The following is a 20,621-nucleotide window of genomic DNA, read 5'->3' as shown; positions in this document are numbered from 1 at the left end:
CTGTGTCTTTTGGGGAATTCTCTCAGAATTTGAATTTTTATGCAAAGACTTATTAGTCTGAATGATACACCCGGCTGTCTTTACATACTGATGCTAATCTTGGGATTTTCCTCTAGGTTCTATCACTGGCATCCACTGTGATATGCTTTTCTTAAAATCCATGTGTTACAGTACTGCTCTTATTATGCTTTGCGTCTTTGAAAGACCTTTTATTTCACATCCTGTTACTGACAACAATAATGTCCCTACCCAATTGTTCTTCCCAAAATTTGAAATTATTTTAGATAGAAGACTGGATTTATCTGGAGTTGATTGCTTTTCTCTAACACCAAATGATTCAATGTTTGGTTTGAAATTAATATTTACAGCTAATTGAAATAAAGTTGCCTCAATTAAGTATTATTTCTATCAATTTTTTCCTCTCAATCCCATGCTTACTTTCTTCATGTAAGAAGGACTATTTATCTAATTTTCATAGTTTTCATTTCATGTCTGTATAAGCCGACTTGGCAAGACAGATTGTTACGTGCAGAATGATTTATTTTTCGTAGGTACTACGCCTTTGTTTAATCTAGGACATGTTTTAGAATTTGGGGCTGTGACCCATTAGCAACTTATATAATCTAGTTAGAAATTGCAGTGAGCATTATTTTAAAAGTGAAACAGAAAGGAATAGAAAAGTCAGAATGCTTTGCACCTAGTGAAGAGGAGAGGTCTTGTTACATATCTGCATTTCTTACTGTGGGCCATAGCCTTCAAATGTTTGGAAGTCACCAATCAGAGAATTGGTAAGATACGGAAATCATAAATTATGAATTCAGCATTTTATGAGATTACCAAAAGTCCATCTCTTCCCATATTTGGTTATTTTAGACACAGCAAACCATAGTTCATGAATATATGTGCGTCTGTGTGTATGTGAGGTAAGAACAACGTCAGTTTATTAAATTTTAAAGGAATTTTAGACCAAAGATTTTTCTCCCTTCAGGTGGAGTATAATGACCTATGAACTCAAATTGCCAGCAAAGGCTTCTCTACTTCCAGAACCTCCAGAAGCATCTGAAGAATTTTATGTAAGACTTTAACTCTTTATCTATTTGTCATTTGAAAACGGGGGTGAGTGTCTTGAGCAATAAAAAACATATAAGACACGGTAGTATGTTCACTTAATGGTAATTTTTCTTGTTTGGGGTTTGGTCTCATTGACTGCTTCTGGTCTTCTCCTCCAGAGGAAAGAATCCTTACCATCTAGGTTAGTGTCCTTCCATGACAACCACCCTGGGCGTGTGAATTCAGCCACATCACTCGCCTTTGTGGGTCACATCTTCATGGACCTCAGCTGTTGAGGAGACCACAATGTTGGGAGGATTAAAGGAGGTGATGAGTGTGTGGAAAGCACCAGGCACGCAGGTTCCCTTGCTCCCACCCTGATAGTTCTCCCTGAATATTCCACCTGCCTATTTACTCATACCAACGGGGCTCCAGGGAAGCCAGCTGATGCCAGGCTCCTGTTAGCTTTCACTCATCTTCTGTTTCACCCATGAGCACCTGTTTGAATATTAGATGTTTGCCCAGCTCCAGACACACATCAATACTTACTCGTCACCAGAATATTGTATCAGAATTTCTCTCTTCCTGCTTTCCCTGCTGCGTTGAGGATGCATCAGGACAGGCCTCTAGGTTAAGTCTGTGGATCAAGATAAAACAAAGGAAGACAGTGCACTTCATTCCATCCCTGCTACAGACCATTAATAACTGCAGTTTTTAGACGTTCTTAAAGATTCAGCATTCTGATTAAACCTCAAAGCACTGGAGATTTAAAACAACCTAATTTTCAAAGGATTATTCTCTGACTCACTAAGGCCATTTGATCTATGATAGCTTATTTTTCCCTCTAGGAAAATTCATCTGTTTATTTTACAGTTGAAATCTTTGTTTTGTCATCAAGAAAATTAGGATCGTTTCACAACTAAGGAAAGGAATGATAACTAGAAACATGGGCTTTTCCTTAAAGAAGCTAACTGTATTTAAATTTTTTCCCTGATATAAAAGTAGCAAAACCTGCTTCTAAAAATTTTGGAAAATACAAAAATATATAAAAAAGAAGGTAAAAATTTTATTTACAGTCCTGCCACCCAGAGGTAATTACTATGAAAGATTAATATATTTACTACTTTCTTTCCAGCAGCATTTTTGTTTATATTATTATTTTTTTCAACTATAAACATGTTTTCATAGGAACCAATCTTTTTTCTTAATAGTATTTTTTAAATGTTATTAATTTTCTCTCCAGAGACAAAAGGGGCATTATTTTGCTCTTCTTACTTCAAGATGTCCATATCCTAGCATATAAGATAAAGTCAGACAATTTACTTTTATCATATATGTAGTCACTAAATATGAGGTACAATTGTAACTACATGGAAGAAAGCTCTTTTTTAGTGTAAAGGAGTTTTGAATGAAACTTCATGTATTTTGCTTTTTTATTAAAGTATTTCATAACAAAGAGATAGTGTGCCTTAAGATTACAGGTTAAATGAGTGTTCTTTGTCACTCTGACCAGTCACTGTGTGACTTCTTTGCCTTGAAAACTGAAATAAAAGTGAGCTAAATATTCCTTCTTCGTAGGCTCAATCTAATGTTCCAGCTTATATTTTTTAAGTAAAATATTTATTTTGGATTCCCTTATGCATGATTGTGAAATTACTGTTCTTTTCGGTTTTCCACAAAATGTGGTTGATCTTCTTATTAACTGTTAGCATTCTGCTGGCGCCATAGAATTGTAGAGCTTTAAGGAATTATGACAGTTTTATTGATTAATTCCTTATGGCCATAATTAAGTAATTCTATTTGTTACGTACTTTTTGAACATTGTAAGAATAGTGATTCCATGATTTCCTTCAGTAACAATGATTCTATTGCTTAATGCTCACTATCAGGAAATGTATTGTTTACATTTAATGTAAAATCCCCATGCCATCAGGTTCTACTCTCCTCTACCCCTTGGCGAATGAATATGCATCTCTCCATTGGCCTCATACTAGTTCACTCTGTTCTCACCTCAAGTCTCAGCTTAGGTATCACTCATTCCAGGTGTCCACCACTCACTCCAAGTGGTCATCCCTCATCTCCCAAGTCTTACGTCTGTGTCTTTCTTCAGTAGTTCCACAGCCCCCTTCACCTTCCATCATTTTACTGCTATCACACTGTAAGGATCAGGCAATGTATATTATTCACTCACCATTAATTATATTGTCATCCGGTACGATGACTAGCACAAAGTAGACAGTGAATTAAAAATTAGTATTGTTAGGGAATTCCCTGAAGGTACAGTGGTTAGGACTTGGCACTTTCACTGCTGTGGCCTGGGTTCAATCCCTGGTCACGGAAATAAGATCCCACAGGCTGTGCAGCATGGCTTAAAAAAAAAAATCGTATTGTTAAATTTCTTTTAATCTAAATACCAAACTGTATTAGAACAGTGGACATCTTGACATCAAAGCCCTCTGGCCTTATGTATTCCTTGGAAGCCAGATTCCTACTGCTTTCTTTTTGGATTAAAAGCCTTTTGATGCAGAGGTCATGTTTTTGGTCTCTTCTGTATCATTCCCCAATCATACAAGTCTAGTAAGTCTACGGATGCTTGTTATCAATGCCAAGGTAATCAAAGAGAAGGTGTAAGCTGCTGTACCCCAGTCAACTCCCTGAAAACACAGGAGAGAATGGCCTCAAATTTCTGGAAATGAAAATCTTCTGATTAGTTTATTTCTAAATTTACTCGTACTGAGTAATAAAACCTCTTTCCCCTCAATTCTGTCTGTTTTCTAGCTGCTTGGTAATAGCATGCTATGAAGTTGTAACTTTAGTTTTTCTTTAATTCATTCAACAATATTAAGTGCCTATTGGTACCTGGGACTGGAAATAAAAGATTTACCCTCTAGTTTCAATCAACTTAGAGCTGTGTTTGCCAAGCTGTGTGCCAGGCACCTCAGTGAACTCAGAGGGCTACCATGAGATTCTTTTAAATTTCAAAGAAAACATTGTAATACTCAACATCTGTTGGACATCACAGAAACTACTAGCTTGAGGTAGTACACAGTTTAAATATTAGGTTGCACTACATTCCTTTTGATGACATTATGTTTTTGTGCAGCTGGATTTTCAGTAGCTGCTGTGATGTAAAGCAAACTCCACACAAAAATGGGTGTTGAATAGGAAATGAGGGTATCACGGTCAATCTGATTCTGAGGTTTGAGGTGTATGCAGTGCCCACAGGCTCACGACTAGTTATTTAAGAATGAAATAAGGTATTTCTTTTCTTTTAATTTATGTGTATTATTTTTTCAAATAGTTATTAAGTTGTCAGGACATAAGTACTTATTAGCTGTTTGGACTTAACTACTACTAAGTATTTCTTTTGGCCCAGGGGCACTGTGACGAAATTACTAAGACGCTAAGGATGCATGAGCCCAGAAAGTTTGGGAATCTCTGGTCCAGTGGGAGGGCCAGACAAGGAAATGACCAGCAGTGTTTAAGTTATTTTCAGGGTATAATGATCGCACAGAAGAGCGGGTTCTTAGCCTGGTAAGTTCAGTGAAGTCTTTACAGAGGAGGTTGTACCTAAACTGGGTTTTCAGCACAAAAAAAGAGAAGAATTAGCTAGTTGAAAAAGAGCATTACGCAGGGCTTGATAGTAAGGACCTTGGTACATCTGGGGCACTACAAGTAATTCTGTAGAGTTAGTGCATGTGGTGCAGGGGAAGGGCGTCAAAAGACAGGACAGAGGAGAGGAAAGGAGGGTTCAGATCATGGAGAGTCTTACATGTTAGCTGAAGACTTTTGACTTTCTCTAGAAAACTTAGACATGTTAAGCTGGGATGTGGCATGATCGGATTTGTGCTTTAGAAAAAAAAATCACTCTGTTGTGAAGTGGAGACTGGTTTGAAAAGGGGCAGGAGAGACAGAGGAAGCCCAACCAGGAGGCTCTTATAGTAATACACCTGATCAATTATGAAATTTATATTTGACAGATACAATTAGGCAAAGACCAAGACTTGCTTGGTCAGGGTGTGTGTGTGTGTGTGGGGGGGGTGATGGAATAAGCTCCAGAATCCCTACTTGTAGCTTGTCTGCTCTTCATTAGCTGTGGTTCTTGGGCAAATCACTCACCTGAGCCTTAGGTGCCTTGGCTGTAAAACAGGACAATGAATAGAATAAATACATACAAAGTATTTAATCACAGTGCCTGGTACACAATAAAAAACGTCAACTGTTATTACTTTACCTTCCTAAGGCTGCTAAGTGACTACATAATAGCTTAATAAGTGACATCAATAATTTTATCCCAGCTTCCCTGGTGGCGCAGTGGTTAAGAATCCGCCTGTCAATGCAGGGGACATGGGTTCGAGCCCTGGTCCAGGAAGATCCCACATGCCGCACAGCAACTAAGCCCCTGCGCCACAACTGCTGAGCTTGTGCTCTCAACTGGCGAAAGCCTGCGTGCAGCAACGAAGACCCAGCACGGCCAAAAATAAATAAATTTATTAAAAAAATAATAATAATTTTATCCTTGGATATAGAGATTATATCCTTTTCCTCTGGAAAAGGTTGTACTCTATGCCTTTGGTTACTTTTAATGGACAAAAACTTGGATTTTTTACATGTAAATTCAAATGGAATTGATGGTTTTTCTCGACCCTCTTATGTGCTATGACAGTCTACCCTGTAGGGAAAAGAAATAAAATCAATTTCTTGGAAGAGTATTTCCTTCCTTTGCTTTTTTTAGAAGATACATTTTCATTTTTCTGATCTTAACTGTAAAGATGTAGTTTTTAATGTTTAGACCAGGGATCAGTAAGTAGATTTATCAGTCAATACGATATTGTGTGAAACTTTAAGGTTCCTCCCCTCTCCTCCCTTCTTTCAGGTAAAATTTCTTTTCCGTATGTGCTCTGCCTTTGAAGGCAGTAAGATAGAAATTTAAATCAGAAGCACACTGATTGCCATTGGTGGCAATGGGTGTAAAGCAGGACTGAGAGTGCTTTGGGAAGAAGCTAGTCAGGAAGGCTTTATGGGGGGGCGGGTGATTGAATCTTCATTTGTGTGTGAATAAACTGATGCTGATTGGTAAAAAGCAATGAAAGGTTACCTGAGTCAGAAGAGCATTGGAGGCCAGCTCGAATAGAGCAGATAGTTTATAATGGACATTTTTGAGCTGTGTGACATGGAATAGAGTAGAGGCAAACATTTGGTGGAAGGCTCTGAACATGAGGCTGTTTAAATATTGCGCACATTTTTACGTATTAGGAAGATGTGTTCTTTCAACAGAATGTTAAAGTTTGAGTCAAATAGATCAGGGGATATGGGATTCCTTTAGCATTTTGATTATTTCATTGAGAGAAATACTTATTTACATGATTGAATGACATGCATTCAGCATTTTAAAAACTTTTTATTGAATTACACATACAGAAAAGTGCACATATCATAAACATACAGCTTGGTAAGTTTCCAGAAACTGAATGAACCCATGTAATCAACACCCAGACACAAGGCAGCATTACTGGTACCCCCCCCGCCCCGTGTCCCCCTTTCTTTCATCACCCCACCTCCCACCCCAGTAACCACTATCTTAACTTTTAACAGCATAGGTTAATCTTGTCTATTTTTGTACTTTATAAAATAGAATCATTTTGTATGTGTGCACTCCTTCATTTCTGAATTCTTTCCCTAAATATTATGTCTGTGAGATCCATCTATATTGTGACATAGTGGTACGTCATGCATTCTCATTGCCCTGTAGTATTCTGTTGCACGAATATACTACAGTTTTTTATCCATTCTACTATTGAATGGATGCTGCTGTGAACACTCTAGCACGTGTCTTTTGGGAAAGCACACCTGCCTTTCTTTTGAGTATAAACAGAAGTTGAATGGCTGAATCCTACAGTGTTATGCATACGTTCTGCTTTAATAGGTACTACCCAGCAGTTTTCTAGAGTGTTTGTATCAATTTGTGCCTCCACCACAGTGTACAAGAATTCTGTTGCTCCACAACCTTGCCAGCATATGGCATTTTCCAGTCATTGCTGTTGTTTTCCTTTTAACTATCCTGCAGATATACAGGGGTGTTGCATTGTGGTTTTAGTTTCTATTTCCCTGATGGCTGATGAGATTGATCACCTTTTCATCTGCTTATGGACCACTTGTATATCTTCCTCTTTATTTATTTTTTTATTTATTTTTCATTTTTAAAATTTTATTTATTTATTTTTGGCTGCGTTGGGTCTTTATTGTGGTGCGCGGGCGTCTCATTGCGCTGGCTTCTCCTGTTGCAGGGCATGGGCTCTAGGCGTGCGGGCTTCAGTAGTTGTGACATGTGGGCTCAGTAGTTGTGACATGTGGGCTCAGTAGTTGCGGCACACAGGCTTAGTTGCTCTGTAGCATGTGAGATATTCCCAGACCAGGGCTCGAACCCATGTCCCCTGCATTGGCAGACGGATTCTTAACCACTGCGCCACCAGGGAAGCCCTATCTTCCTCTTTAGTTTCTAGTCTTTTGCCAATTTTTATTAGGTTGTCTCGCCTTTTTTGTACTGACTTGTAAGAGTTTTTTTTTTATATATTCAGCTATTTGACATTAGTGAAATTTTTAATGGATTTTATGGATTTTTCTAAGAATATGAATTAGAGAATTCCAGAAACAAAGAGCCTTTCAGAGAAAGGAAATATTTATCTATTTTGTATAATGACTCTTTCATATATATTATTTATTTCATTAAATCCATTTATATTTCATTACAGCTGTCGCCATGTGTCAGATGAGTCAAAATGGTCCCGTTTTTGAAGCAGTAATAACCGAGTTGTACAAATGCCAGAAACAATAATACAGTGTGAGTTTTTTATTTTTTCAGATGACAATTTATGAAGACTCAGTTGCGGCTCATCTTACAAAAATCCTCAATTCTGATGAACATGCAGTGGTCATATCATCTGCCAAGTGAGTTGTGGAGTTCAAGTCATGATATAGTTATATGGTGAAAATGAAAGGAAAGCTGTTTCCTACCACTTATGACATTTCTTCATGATTTCCGTCCCCCAAAATATCTGTGAAGTAGGTTATAGAACTAGATATACTAAATTTGCACTGGTTTTTTAAAAACCACCTTAGCATCTTATTTGCAGTGGAGTTTATTTAGAGGCTATTTTTTTGAGGCTTAATTCGAAACATTTTTGTCAAAAAGGTACAGTGAATGTTTAGAATTTGATTAATCTAAGTTCTTGTGTAAAGAAACATTTATGATTAATTATGATGTGGAAAACACATTTCACTATAATTCATTATTTCCATAAACACTACTATTCAGGGATTGTTTACACCAGGAAAAGGAAAATAATAATGAGATTTTTCAAAATGACATTTCTCAGTATGTTTAAATGATGTAATTATATTTGAATTCAAAGTTATCAGATTTTAGTTAAGTTGATTCCATACATGGAGCCAAAGCTCCTTGACTTTATTATCCCGAATGTGGCCTGGCTGGAATTTAGGATTTAGTCTTGAAGCACCCTATACTGCTGTCATGAGAACTGGAAAGTCAACTACAGGAAGGAGTGAAACCCACTGAAATTTTCAACTGATGAGCAAAAGTAACAGCATGCTTTAGGATTCAGGCTTAGCAAGGAAATATTACTGATATACAGAAAGAGGAGAGAAAGGGAAGGGAAAGAAAGGGAGTGGGGAAGTGATGGAGGGAAAAATACAGAAACTTTACATGTTACATACTTAATTTGCAAAGAAGTCAAGGAAAGACAAAATAAATCATGAAAAACAAATTTGCTTGTGACCAAAGCACAGATGTAGTGACAGTTGCTTTTGGTGCCATAACCTTCAGCAACAGGAGATAGGACTGAGCAACAGGAAAAGAGTTAACAGCAAAAGGCAAGGGAAGCACACTGGTTGCCCAGATTAGTGGGCTCCAGATGCGCTTTATTTGATGGGCAGTGATGCTGATGGGTTTTTTGGTTGATGCCTCGATTGGGTGTTTTTTAATTAGTTATATTGCTTTATGGTGAAATGTACAAATCTCTACTTTGTCCCGGCCTTAGCACTCCCTATCGTCTTTCTCATCTTGGGCCAAATTCACATACCAAAGTTACTTCCTCTGGTATTTCTTAAGTGACTTCTATGAGGAAGACATTTACATTTGCCACCCTTGCCCTATGAGTCAAGTGCCTCTTTATGGGACATTTTAGAGGACGTGGCCAGAAAAGATTGAAAGTTGCAATGGAAACTTTTTAAAGGTATAACAAGTTATAGAATTATTCTTTAATACAGTTAAGTAAATATTTTATTTGGCCACCTTTCTTAGTTCAGATGGTAGCAAAGCTTTAATATTGGCTTTTGGGTGTTTGATTACTGCCTTTTTTACATTTTATGTGTTTTTTATTTTTATTTCTTTAAGATGATAATAGACTTATAACTGTCTTTTTTCAAATAAAATTTTATGCAGAATCCCAATATTAAAAAACTAAAATTTTATTTTGTTGGCATTAATACATAGGATAGGATTAAATTATTAGTTATTTAACAGAGAAATAAGCAATAAGGTTATAGGTGGATGTTTTAGTTTTATGTTCTGTGCAGTTTCCAATTATTTCTGTATTTTATGTTGGTTACGTGGTCGTAAGGATGCCATTTTTATTTAATTGAAGACAATTTCCTTACGACCATGTAACCAACATGAAATACAGGAATAACTGGAAACTGCATTAAATATAGTACGAGATTTGCACAAAAGATAGTGAATTCTAAAGTAAAAGTTAGCATAGTATTGTTCTCTTGTATACCTAACAGTTATTTTAAAATGTTAAGAACATTTAAAAAATTATATTCTATATTTCTAAATGAAATTTTAATCAAGCCTTCGTGAAATCCTTGAAATATTTCTGAAAAACAGCTTGAAAACCACTGGCATAAGTCACAGTGCTGTACTATGTCAGTCTGAGGCCCTAGATGAGATTCAACCATTTGCTGGCTTTGTGACCTATGCCTGTTTTATCAAGTGTAAGAATGGAAAGAATGCCTGTCCTTCCTGCCTCATGGAACTGTTAGGGGAATTAACTTGAGTAATGAAATAAAATTAGAGCTTATAAACTACAGAGTGCTATATTAAATTATGGTATCCTCACCTCATGTTTTACCCAACTGCATTTCACAGTTTTTCCTTGACCTCCGCCTGGCTCCTTTTCTAGGCTCTACTCTTAGCTTGGCTTTGGATTCCTCCCTCATTTGCCTTTAAGCAGATTCTATTACAACCTTGGTCCCCTCTTGTCACTTGTCTGAGCTCCCAGGCCCGCCCAGATGCCTGAACTGTACAACAGCAGATTAAAATTCTGGGGGATTTGCCATAAAGAGGTTCAAGAAAGAAAAGAGAGGACAATATGTAATAACTTTGTACCAGTGATATAGTATATTTTTACTTTGACTTTTGTTATGGATTTTTTTCAAATATGCAAAAAAGTAGAGACACTAGTATAATGATTTCCCACCATACCCATCACTCAGCTTCAGTATTTATCAACATTTTGTCATCTACTCCCCACTTTCTTTTGCTGGAGTATCTCTAAGCAAATCCCAGAAATCATTTTATTCCACCTTCAGTATGTATATCCAATAATCTTTTTAAAAAATCTAATAAAATTAATAATAATTACTCAACCTATATTCCATTTCCCCTAATTTTCTTGAAGTTTTTTTTAGACAATTGATTCGTTCAAATCAGAATCCAAACAGGGCATGTATTGCATTTGGGTTTTATGTCTCTAAGACTTAGAAAATCTATAATAGTTCTCCCTACTTTTAAAAAACTGTGTTATTTGAGGCACGACATATACACAGTAAAGTACTCAAGTCATAAAGGTACAGCTTAGTGATTAGAAAAAGATAATACACACACACATTTACATCTACATTCTTTTAACTACCACCTAGATAAAATAAAGAATTCTCTTCTTTTGTTAATGCCATTTACTTGTTGAATGATACATTAAGGCAGAAGGTTTTAACTAAACCTCTGTGTATGTTTATATTTGTTTCATAAAATAGTAATTCCCAGTAGCTTAAGCTATTTTTAACCATGTTAAAATGTTGAAAATGCTGATGGAAAAGCTGTATTTCATCAGCATAGCTAATAAGTAGGTTAACTAATGTAGTTCATCAACATAAAGTCAACATTTCCTTGACTTTGTAATTTTGTCAGTTCAGTAATGGTAATAACATGAGTTATCTTCTGAGATTCAGAAGGACTAATTAGTCATTATAGATGTGATTTATTAATAAAAATAAAAAACAAGTTATTAAGTAAATGCAATTTATTCTGTAGACAAAAACTCTCAGGGACTTCACTGGTGGTCCAGTGGTTAAGAATCCACCTAGCAATACAGGGGACACGGGTTTGATCCCTGGTCGGGAAACTAAGATCCCACATGCTGCGGGGCAACTAAGCCCATGCACTGCAACTACTGAGCCCTTGTGCCTCAACTAGAGAACCCGCATGCCACAAACTGCAGAGCCCATGCGCTCGGGAGCCTGCGCGCCACAACTACAGAGCCTACAGTGCTCTGGAGCCTGTGCGCCACAACTAGAGAGCCTGCACACTGCAACTAAGACCTGATGCACCAAAAAAAAATAATACATAAACATTTTTAAAAAAACCTCTCAGAAAATGGATCATTAGCAGGAAAAAATAATAAAATTGGAACCATTGTCATAGAACCATAGAATTTTAGATTTAGGATCTATCTTAGAGATAATTTAGGCAAACACCCTCACTGAATAGATGAGGTAAGATATGTACTTAGAATCTTTCCTCAGAGCACACAGATAGCTAGGGGTTTTAATATATTATGCATTGATGTTTGTAAATTACCTTTAATTTCTGATTGGAACTTTTAAATATCAGATTCAAAATGAAGTTTTCAGATACTGACTACCAACTTGTGGTTCTGTTTGGGCACCATTGCCGTATTTTTCTTAGTGTAGCATTTGCATGTTTTATTGTCATTTACCCCTATTAAAAATAAGTGGAAAACTGATAAATGAAGATGCTGTTACCAGTGATAAGTATAGATCCATATATAACATAATTAAGATGATGGTGGAAATCATAAAGCATGCTAGCTGTGTGGACTGTTGTTAGCTTCAACTGAATAATTTGACCATGTTCCGCCTGGAAGAGAGAGAACAAAACTAAAGAAGTACGGTGCTGGATATGCCTCATCAAAATGATAACTAATGTTAATTAAACGTGGAATTAGGAATTTAGAATATTTTTAGCTCTATGTGAAGATCCATGTTCCAGTTTCATTCATTTGATTTTTGCACATATTTTCTGGAAGTCTTTATGTATTAAAGTGGGAAACTGTATCAGTTGGAGGATGTTTTTTGTGTTACTATAGTAAATACATCTTAAAACTGTTTTTCCCCAAGTTTGCAAGTTCCTAGTTGGTGTGACTTTGAAATCACACTGCTTTTAAGTATATGTTTTATTTCTATTTTAAAAACCTCTGCATTCACCATTTAGGTATAACAAAAAGTGAATTCATTCCTCCAGATTATAAATATCCTCTGTCTTCTGGAATATGGAACTTAGTGCACCATAAGATTCCCCCAACTAAGTGGCAAGCATTCCCTAACACAGTATCCTCCTCTCTCCCTGAGCCTCTGTCTGCCTCAGCAGCATGGCACAAGTGAGGAAGCACCTCTGCTGCCCCTTTCATTCCTAGACAGATGGACCAACAGGCTCTGTCCCTAGGAGTTAGTGAAACGCCAGCAAAAGTATCTATGATAATGTTATGGCACTATGCAATTTCACAAATCCAAGAGGAAAATTTATCAACACAGTTTGTAATAATAACAAGGAAAACTTTTATTTTGGAGTTCCGTAAAGAGGAGGGAATGTCATTGTTTCCTCTTCTTAAACGTGGGATGTCTTAGAAAAGCTTTCAGTAAAGTTCATAGAAGAAATTTCATAGTAGCCTGTCTGAATATTTCAAGAAATTCCATAAAAGTATTATACATAAACAAAGAAGACCAAACTTGACATGAAACACATGAATGAATCTCTAATAAATGGTTAGCTAGAGTCTCTGTAGAAATCTGTTTAAAAGCCCAACCAAAAAGTTTAAAGGTTTAGGAAGTATTACCTTTTGTCCAAGTGAAATCTAGAAATGGTTGCCAAAAATAACAAACAAAACAAAAAATGTTAGGAGTAATTCATTTATTTCTTAGATGATAAGTGTGAAGGTTTGAAGAGTGTGTGTGTATGTGTGTGTGTACTGTATCTATTGAATGGCTCGATTTCCTAATACTTAAGTATCTGGAAAGTTTATGTCACTCCCATACCAGCGAAAATTGTGAGTATAATAGAAAAAAATAATTGCTGTAATCTGGGGGTTTTTTTCCTAAAATTCCTCAACCTTTATCAATGTTAAAGAGAAATATGGTTATTTTTAAATAGTCTGATTTTGTTTTCAAAATCACTTTATAAGTGCTTCCTACAAAAAGCTGGTCATATACCATTCTGTTGGTTGTAGTTTCTAATCCAACACCAGTTCTAAAGACTTGGCAAATTTTTTGATGTTTCAGATTTTTTTCTTTTAGTCTATTTCTATTGCAAAGAAACCAAATTTAATTAAAAGAAACAAACAAGTAAACCATATATTGCTGACACGAACAAGACCTAAATTCAGTTAGTCTGCATGGTATTACATTGGTGATCTTAAGGAAAAAAATGAGTGGATTTACAGAGACTATAACTCAAGTCAAGAGGCAGGTTGGTTTCCAGCATAACGCACAACCTCTTTCCTCTTCAGGAAGAATATAGTTACCTATATAATGAATAGGAGAGCAGCAGTGACACCATTAGTGACAGATTTATTCTTGTCTGCTCAACACTGAAAGTCCTGTTATAAGGATACATAAGGTACAGAAGATAATGCTTTCTTTTTTAAATAAGGTCTACAACTACTCTTCTCAAGAATTTTAAAAATTTAAATATTTGAGAAAGGCTTGTTATAACCTTAAAATGACTTATTTAAATTATGTAGAGCAAGGTTTCTTCATGTATCCGTTTATCACTTCTAATGTCTTGAACTTCTATAGGACATGTTACACAGCAAATACAAGTATGGGTTTCTAAACAAATGATCCCGATATTTTAACAGTTTACTTAATTGTGCTTATTTTTAAATATGTTTGTAAATCGAAGCAAATCAGCCTACCGAGTTTCCTGACTTGCACAATTTCTTTTCTTCAAAGGGTACTTTGTGAAACTGTAAAGGATTTCGTTGCCAAAGTAGAGAAGGCGCATGAAAAAACGTTGGAAAAAGCTGTTGCAGCCGATGCCGTGGCCAATAAAGTAAGCGGGAAGTGTTCAGGACAGGAAGGTTTTTTACTGACAGTGTTAATATTGAACTGTGTTTTATAGCTAAATTGATTAAGTGGCTTTCCTGCCAAAATATCTTAAACCAAGAGAAAAATTACTTTTGAATCAGATAGGAGGGTTTAAAACATGCTTTATGGTTAGTCCCTTTAATATGTAGGAAAACTGCATTGCTGAAGACCAACACGCCGAACTTGATAACTCAACTCCTTTTTCCCACTGATTGACATTTTGAAGGAGAAATGTACAGTAGTCAGGTCACATGGGGGGAAATGCTGGGAAGCTGGCTTTCCAGTGGGAAGAGTAATGGTTTTCCACTTCCAGGCAAACCTTGGCCCCTCAAGTTCCCTCCCAGCATCATTGCTTGGATTTCCCAGATGTTATGATCCTCGACCTCTTTCAGGGTTCTGTTTCTTGCTTTGCCTTTTTCTTTATAGGTATTTCTTTTCCGTTGTGAGCTTTCTGAGGCTGAAATAAGAATCGTTTACTGAACCTTGAATGCTACCATCTTTGCTTTCATTTGTTCACGACAGGGCATTCTCACAAAACGCTTGGCTCTCTTGGGCTTTGCAAAGGAATGATCTTCCCCAGCTGTAGATGGTGGTTTGATTGAGTGGAAGGAAAAGAAAATAGGAATACACATTTGAAGTTTTCAACCTCTTTCTCTTGTTTTTCTGCTCTGTGGAGAGCTTCAGGAAACAGAAACCCTCTGTAGTCACACTTTTTTCTCATAACTATCTCTGCTGTAACTCTCTCTTGGCAAGTCATCAAAAATAAAGGGAGGCGGAAGGGACTGGAAATTGTGTGGAGGTAAAACGTATATTAGGCAGTAGTGTCAATAGCTTCAGTTCTAAATGTTTCTTTACTCTTAGGAATTCAAGAAAAGCAGAAAGAAACAAGGGCCCAGTACCTGTTTTCTTTCTGCATCGTTCTGCATCGTTCTTCCTTATCCTGTGCATATTCCTTTTTCTCTTTCTTTGAGCCAATAATCCCTTAAGTACTGTCACTCTTTTGCAAGCCAAAGGTTTGAAGGTGAGTTTACAAGACTCAGCCAGACTTGGCAGTTTGTGTTTACTCAGACAGGCTTGGCAGTGCCGTAAGTTGATTACTAAAAAAAAAAAGTTTATGCAATGTTTTGCTGTATAATGTACAGCAAATTTTGTGTAATGTGTAAATTGTTAATGTAATGTGTCACTTTATCGTGAAGCCTTCGTTGTTTTCTTTTAAAGAAAAATAGCTTTGGGAAGATTGTAAAGGTTTTCACGTGTGCAGTGGTGCTTGAATAGTTCTGGAAGTATAAATCAGTAAATTTACAGAATAATTGTGCTGTTTTCTAAAAAATTATAAATTATTAAGTCCATAGCTGTCTAAGGTATAATTTATAATCGATAACCAATTAATGATAAACATCAGTGTAGGCATCTTTCCTCTAAAAATCAAAAACCATTCATTTAAACTATCACTTTCCATCTCCACTAAATGAAGATTCATTACCGCGTTTTTGTTTTCTTAGTGTTCAGTTCTAAATGAGAAGCTTGAACAACTGCTCCAGGCTTTGCACACAGATTCCCAGGCTAGTCCGGTTCTCCCGGGCATCAGCCCTCTCATCGTAGAAGAAGATCCTGTGGAATCGTCCAGCGAAGAATCCTTGTGTGAAAGCAAGGAACAACTCTTGGATGACACTACAAAACCTTCCTCCCAGAAAACTGTCAAACCGAGGGAAATAATGCTGCGGGCAAACAGTTTAAAGAAAGCAGTGAGGCAAGTCATTGAAGAGGCCGGAAAAGGTACACATTAACAAAAGTAACTTCTGAAGAAGGGAGCAGCATTCCCGTGGCAAGCACAAGGGAATTTTCCTGTTGGTCAGTCTGGACACACTTTAAAAAGTTTCAGAGATAAAGTACACTGGAAACATTAAAATAAAGTTAAAAATTACCTTTAAATCATATTTCTAAAATTTTTTAAACTGGAATCTGTTAAATTCTTAAAGAATATCAAACCTATAAACTACTTTGAAAATATTTTAACATTTATTTCCTAAATGTTGATGTTGCTTCTTTAAGAGTTTATAAAAGTTACACGTATATTTTATTTTTTTGTATTAATGTAATATGTATACTTCTCTTAGAATTTTAGTAGTAGATTAGAAGTTAACTTTAATACAAATAATTAATATTCAGAAACAGATTGTAACTTGTAATTGGACTTGTATTTCATTCTCTAAAGTTCTTATATTTTATTTTTCTCTTCCACTAAACATATAATTTTGACACTTTAAAATATTTCCTTTTATAATCTAGTACTTAACAGACATCACATGACCCCAAAGTTCATCGCCAATCAGTGCTTATTTGTGAATGTGGAATCTCTTTGGGTTTCTATTTCAATTTTCCTTTTTTAAGCATATTTTAATATTTATGGATCTTATTTTTGCTTGTTCAAACATACTTCTCTTCTGGGTACTTAAAGTGATGGATGACCAGACAGTTCACTCCTCTGAACCAGTTAATCAATCATTTGATTACGATAGCACAGAAACAGATGAGTCTAAAGATGAATCAAAAGAAGATGATGCAAAAGCGTCATTAACTGGTAAGAAAACTGTGATAAAATTATTTTGGAATTAAATAAAATGTAATTCTGCTTTTAGTTTTTGAAAGACCTGTCAGTTTGAAATAAACTATTTGTATTTTTATTTTTAACAAGGTTTTTCAGAAGTTAAAGCTTAGATATTCATGAATGCTAAAATAATGAAGGTAACATTATTTAGACCGTTGTCAAATACTCTCACATCCCTTTTTTATCACATGATCTAGAAGTCATCATAATAAACTAAGGATTTGGGGACCAAATGTGGCTAAATATCTTAATTTTCCTGAAGAAAGAGTAAACACCAAAACAGCAGTTTTTAACCTATTTTAACCCTCAGATTCCTTTGAGAATAATATGGAAGCTGCAGGCCTCACATGCATAAAACTTGACATTTAAATAATTTATCAGTCCCTTGAGTTCCATTGATCAGCCTAGATGGCTGATAATCCTTATCGCTAAATTAAGTTTTTAAATCATAGGACATCTAGTTACAACCCTATCTCTACTGAAATTATTTTTGCCAGGAAATTATTGTGTAGTTGCTTGAATAATATTAACTATTTCTCTACCTTTTAGGTTTTAATTGAAAATGAATTTATACTTTTAATTTTTCATGTATGAGGGAAAAAGTGTTAATTTACTAGAATAAAACAAGCAGAAATATTAATGAAGATGAGAAGATAATATGAAAATAATTACATAGTACTAATGAAAATCAATGGATATTATATCACAACTGTTTGCCATCATTAAATTTTTGCTTTTACTTTCATTACATATAAACTTGGATAGATTACCTAAGTTCTCTGTGGTTTCCTCATTTGTGAAATGCTATAATGATAATAGTGATAAAATGATAATAATGTACCTACTTGTTGCGACCTTTAAATAAGTTAACACACATTAAGTGCCTAAAATAGCACCTGGTACATTGTGCTGTAAAGGAATGTTTGCTGTCATTATCACTATTATGATTATTGCTACTACTTCCGTTGTTGTCGCTAACTACACTAACTTTGAAAGAGTAGTTCTTAATTGTATTTAAAACTCTTAGGAACTTTGAAATTAGACCATATTATAGACCCCACATGTCTGACATACAACCAGTGCTTTTATATTCTACATCCTTAGTCCTCTTAGACCTTATGTGTACCTATTCCAGCACACAACCCAATTTTATAACCTTAGATCTTTTAGACCTTAAATGGCCCCATTGCAGGATATAATCCAACGCAGGCATATTTTACAACCTTGACCGATGGTCATTGAGCCTTCGGACTACTCACTTTTACTTCGTCTCCCTCTTATGGTCAGCTCTAATTCTTAGGAAGTTTTTTTTTTTTGTTAATGTATTGAGCTTTATATATTCTTCCTTAAATTTCTACCCATGATTACAGTTATTATTAATAAACTTTTATGTATGATAATGTTAACAGTAACAACTACTGACATTTGTGTAGGGCTTTATGGCTAGTTTAAAAGCAATTTTACACACATCATTTCACGATATTGAAGATGACTCTGCTGTGTGGCAACCCTGAAATGATACTGAAAACAGCTTTCATGGCATCGTAGTCTCTTCCCACACATTATATCTTCTTTTCCAGATTCTCTCTCCTAAATTGTTTTACCAATCTAATTTGATGATTTTATACTTTTTTTTTCTGGTTGCACCCGTTTGGTCACTATGATACCCCATTAAAATACGATGCTCCGTTTTGAGCAATATTCTCCAGATATTTCTGTAATGCAAGAATACTCCGATACCTGTACTACTCATTCTGGACATAATGAGCCATAATGAATGGCTCTCTTTGGAGGATTGGTTTTTCAGCACTCATTGGTAATGGTTTTCTAACCAGCTACCATCCCACCTTACTATACTCTCATGAATTTGACACTTCCATTATAGCCTGCAAAGGAAACCAAAAAAATACAGATATAGTGGTGTAGATATTGTTATTGAAATAGGCATAGGTTGAACAAGTCTTTATGGAGCAGTATTTGATCTTATTTTTTGGCTAGTAATCCAATTCAATGGGAATCAGTAGCAGTAGAAGTGTTTCTGTGTTAATCATTAATTTTTTGAAGCATATTCATTGTATTATCATTGAATAATATAATAATTCGTGTATCTGAGATGTGCAAAATACACATTAATATGATCAATGAGATGTTATGTTTAAGAAGAACCATGAAACATTAATTTAGTTACCTGCAATGGAAGATCAATCTTAGTCACTAGAACACACTCTGTTTTTTATCAGAGATGAATATCAAAAGGTTATTTTTATTAGAAATTAGTTCCAGGGCTCCCATCTGTCAAAAAAAAAAAAAAAAGAGTGGCTGTTCTGCTACTTTTCTTTAGTGCACCTGGACTGTTTTTGAACAGAGAGATGAGTGTGTAAGATTAATATAGTTAGTTTGTAATTAGTCTTAGGGAGAGTAAAGATAATTAAGTTTTAGAGTATTTTTAAATTGAGTTTGAGGATTACTGTTTTTTTAAACACTTGCCAATCGCTCCTAAATTAGTTAAAGATACTATTTGCTCTCCATTAAAGTGCCCCAGTTTAGATAGAATTAAATCTCTCTTTTTGTTGTTTACTTTGAGAGTAATTCTGTTTTGGAATAATTTTTTAAACATATTGAGCTTTTATAAAAATATGATAAAACTGTTTTGGACAAATCATTGTCTTGAGTAAATAATTAATTGGGAAGTACAGGAAAAGTATATTGGTTTCATTTGAAAAAATAATATTTTTCCTTCCAAGTGTAGAAGAAAATGTTACTCATGTTTCACTGTTAGCTCTGGGAATTACATTCCTTAAATTTTATCATTTATCCAACATTTTTGAGAAAAGGATTGCATTGGTAGTATACACTGCAACACATGTTCCGTTTTCAAAAATTGTCAGGCTTCAGAATTGCCTTTTTTTTAAATAATGGGTTTCTCACATTCAAATTATGAGTATCACTGACCTTTAATTATGGTAAGCATCTATTTTTTATTAATTGCCATCTGTTCAAAATGGGAGATCAAGACTTCTAACTGTGGCAGACTCCTTCCACATAGTAAATCCCAAGAAAATGAACAGAAAATGGTAAAAGAATAAACACAATGTAATTATTTTTGGTTCTACTGATTAAACATGTATGAAATTATTTTATGTCTTGAGTGTGTAAGGACTTGCTTATTTTTGTAACTTTATCTCCTTTTAATCTGGACTTTTTGCCAACAGTTAAAACTGCACCTCGGTCTCCAGATGGCCGGGCAAGTCGTTCCCAAACTGACTCTGGCTCTGGTCCTGCTGTGGCAGCCAGTAAAGAAAACCTCCCAGTGCTCAATACCAGAATAATCTGCCCAGGTAGTACAGATTCTGAAACATGGTGTATTTTTAAGTATTTCCGTGAAAACGTATAAGTACTCATTTTCCTGAACTATAGAACTGTGTTCTTTTTTTTTTTTTTAAGATTTATTATTTATTTATTTTTGTTTATTTTTGGCTGTGCCGGGTCTTAGTTGTGGCACCGGGATCTTCGTTGAGGCATGCAGGACCTGTCGTTGAGGCGTGTGGGCTCTTCATTG

General features: G+C 35.4%; 1 protein-coding gene across 2 annotated transcripts in view; it reads left to right on the top strand.

Annotated features, from left to right (window-relative positions):
• The window catches only part of DGKH (diacylglycerol kinase eta), a 163,572-nt gene that overhangs the window by 109,545 nt on the left and 33,406 nt on the right, over window positions 1–20,621 (top strand). For both annotated transcript variants that reach the window (XM_065895810.1, XM_065895811.1), the window contains 6 exons: window positions 989–1,073; window positions 7,913–7,998; window positions 14,320–14,419; window positions 15,957–16,230; window positions 16,913–17,035; window positions 20,275–20,400. In XM_065895810.1, coding sequence (XP_065751882.1) covers window positions 989–1,073; window positions 7,913–7,998; window positions 14,320–14,419; window positions 15,957–16,230; window positions 16,913–17,035; window positions 20,275–20,400 — 794 coding nt within the window. The remainder of the gene's footprint in view (window positions 1–988; window positions 1,074–7,912; window positions 7,999–14,319; window positions 14,420–15,956; window positions 16,231–16,912; window positions 17,036–20,274; window positions 20,401–20,621) is intronic.

The sequence above is a fragment of the Phocoena phocoena genome, chromosome 18 (genome assembly GCF_963924675.1).
Source record: "Phocoena phocoena chromosome 18, mPhoPho1.1, whole genome shotgun sequence".
Classification (NCBI taxonomy): domain Eukaryota; kingdom Metazoa; phylum Chordata; class Mammalia; order Artiodactyla; family Phocoenidae; genus Phocoena; species Phocoena phocoena.
This window is presented reverse-complemented; position numbering and strand designations above follow the sequence as displayed.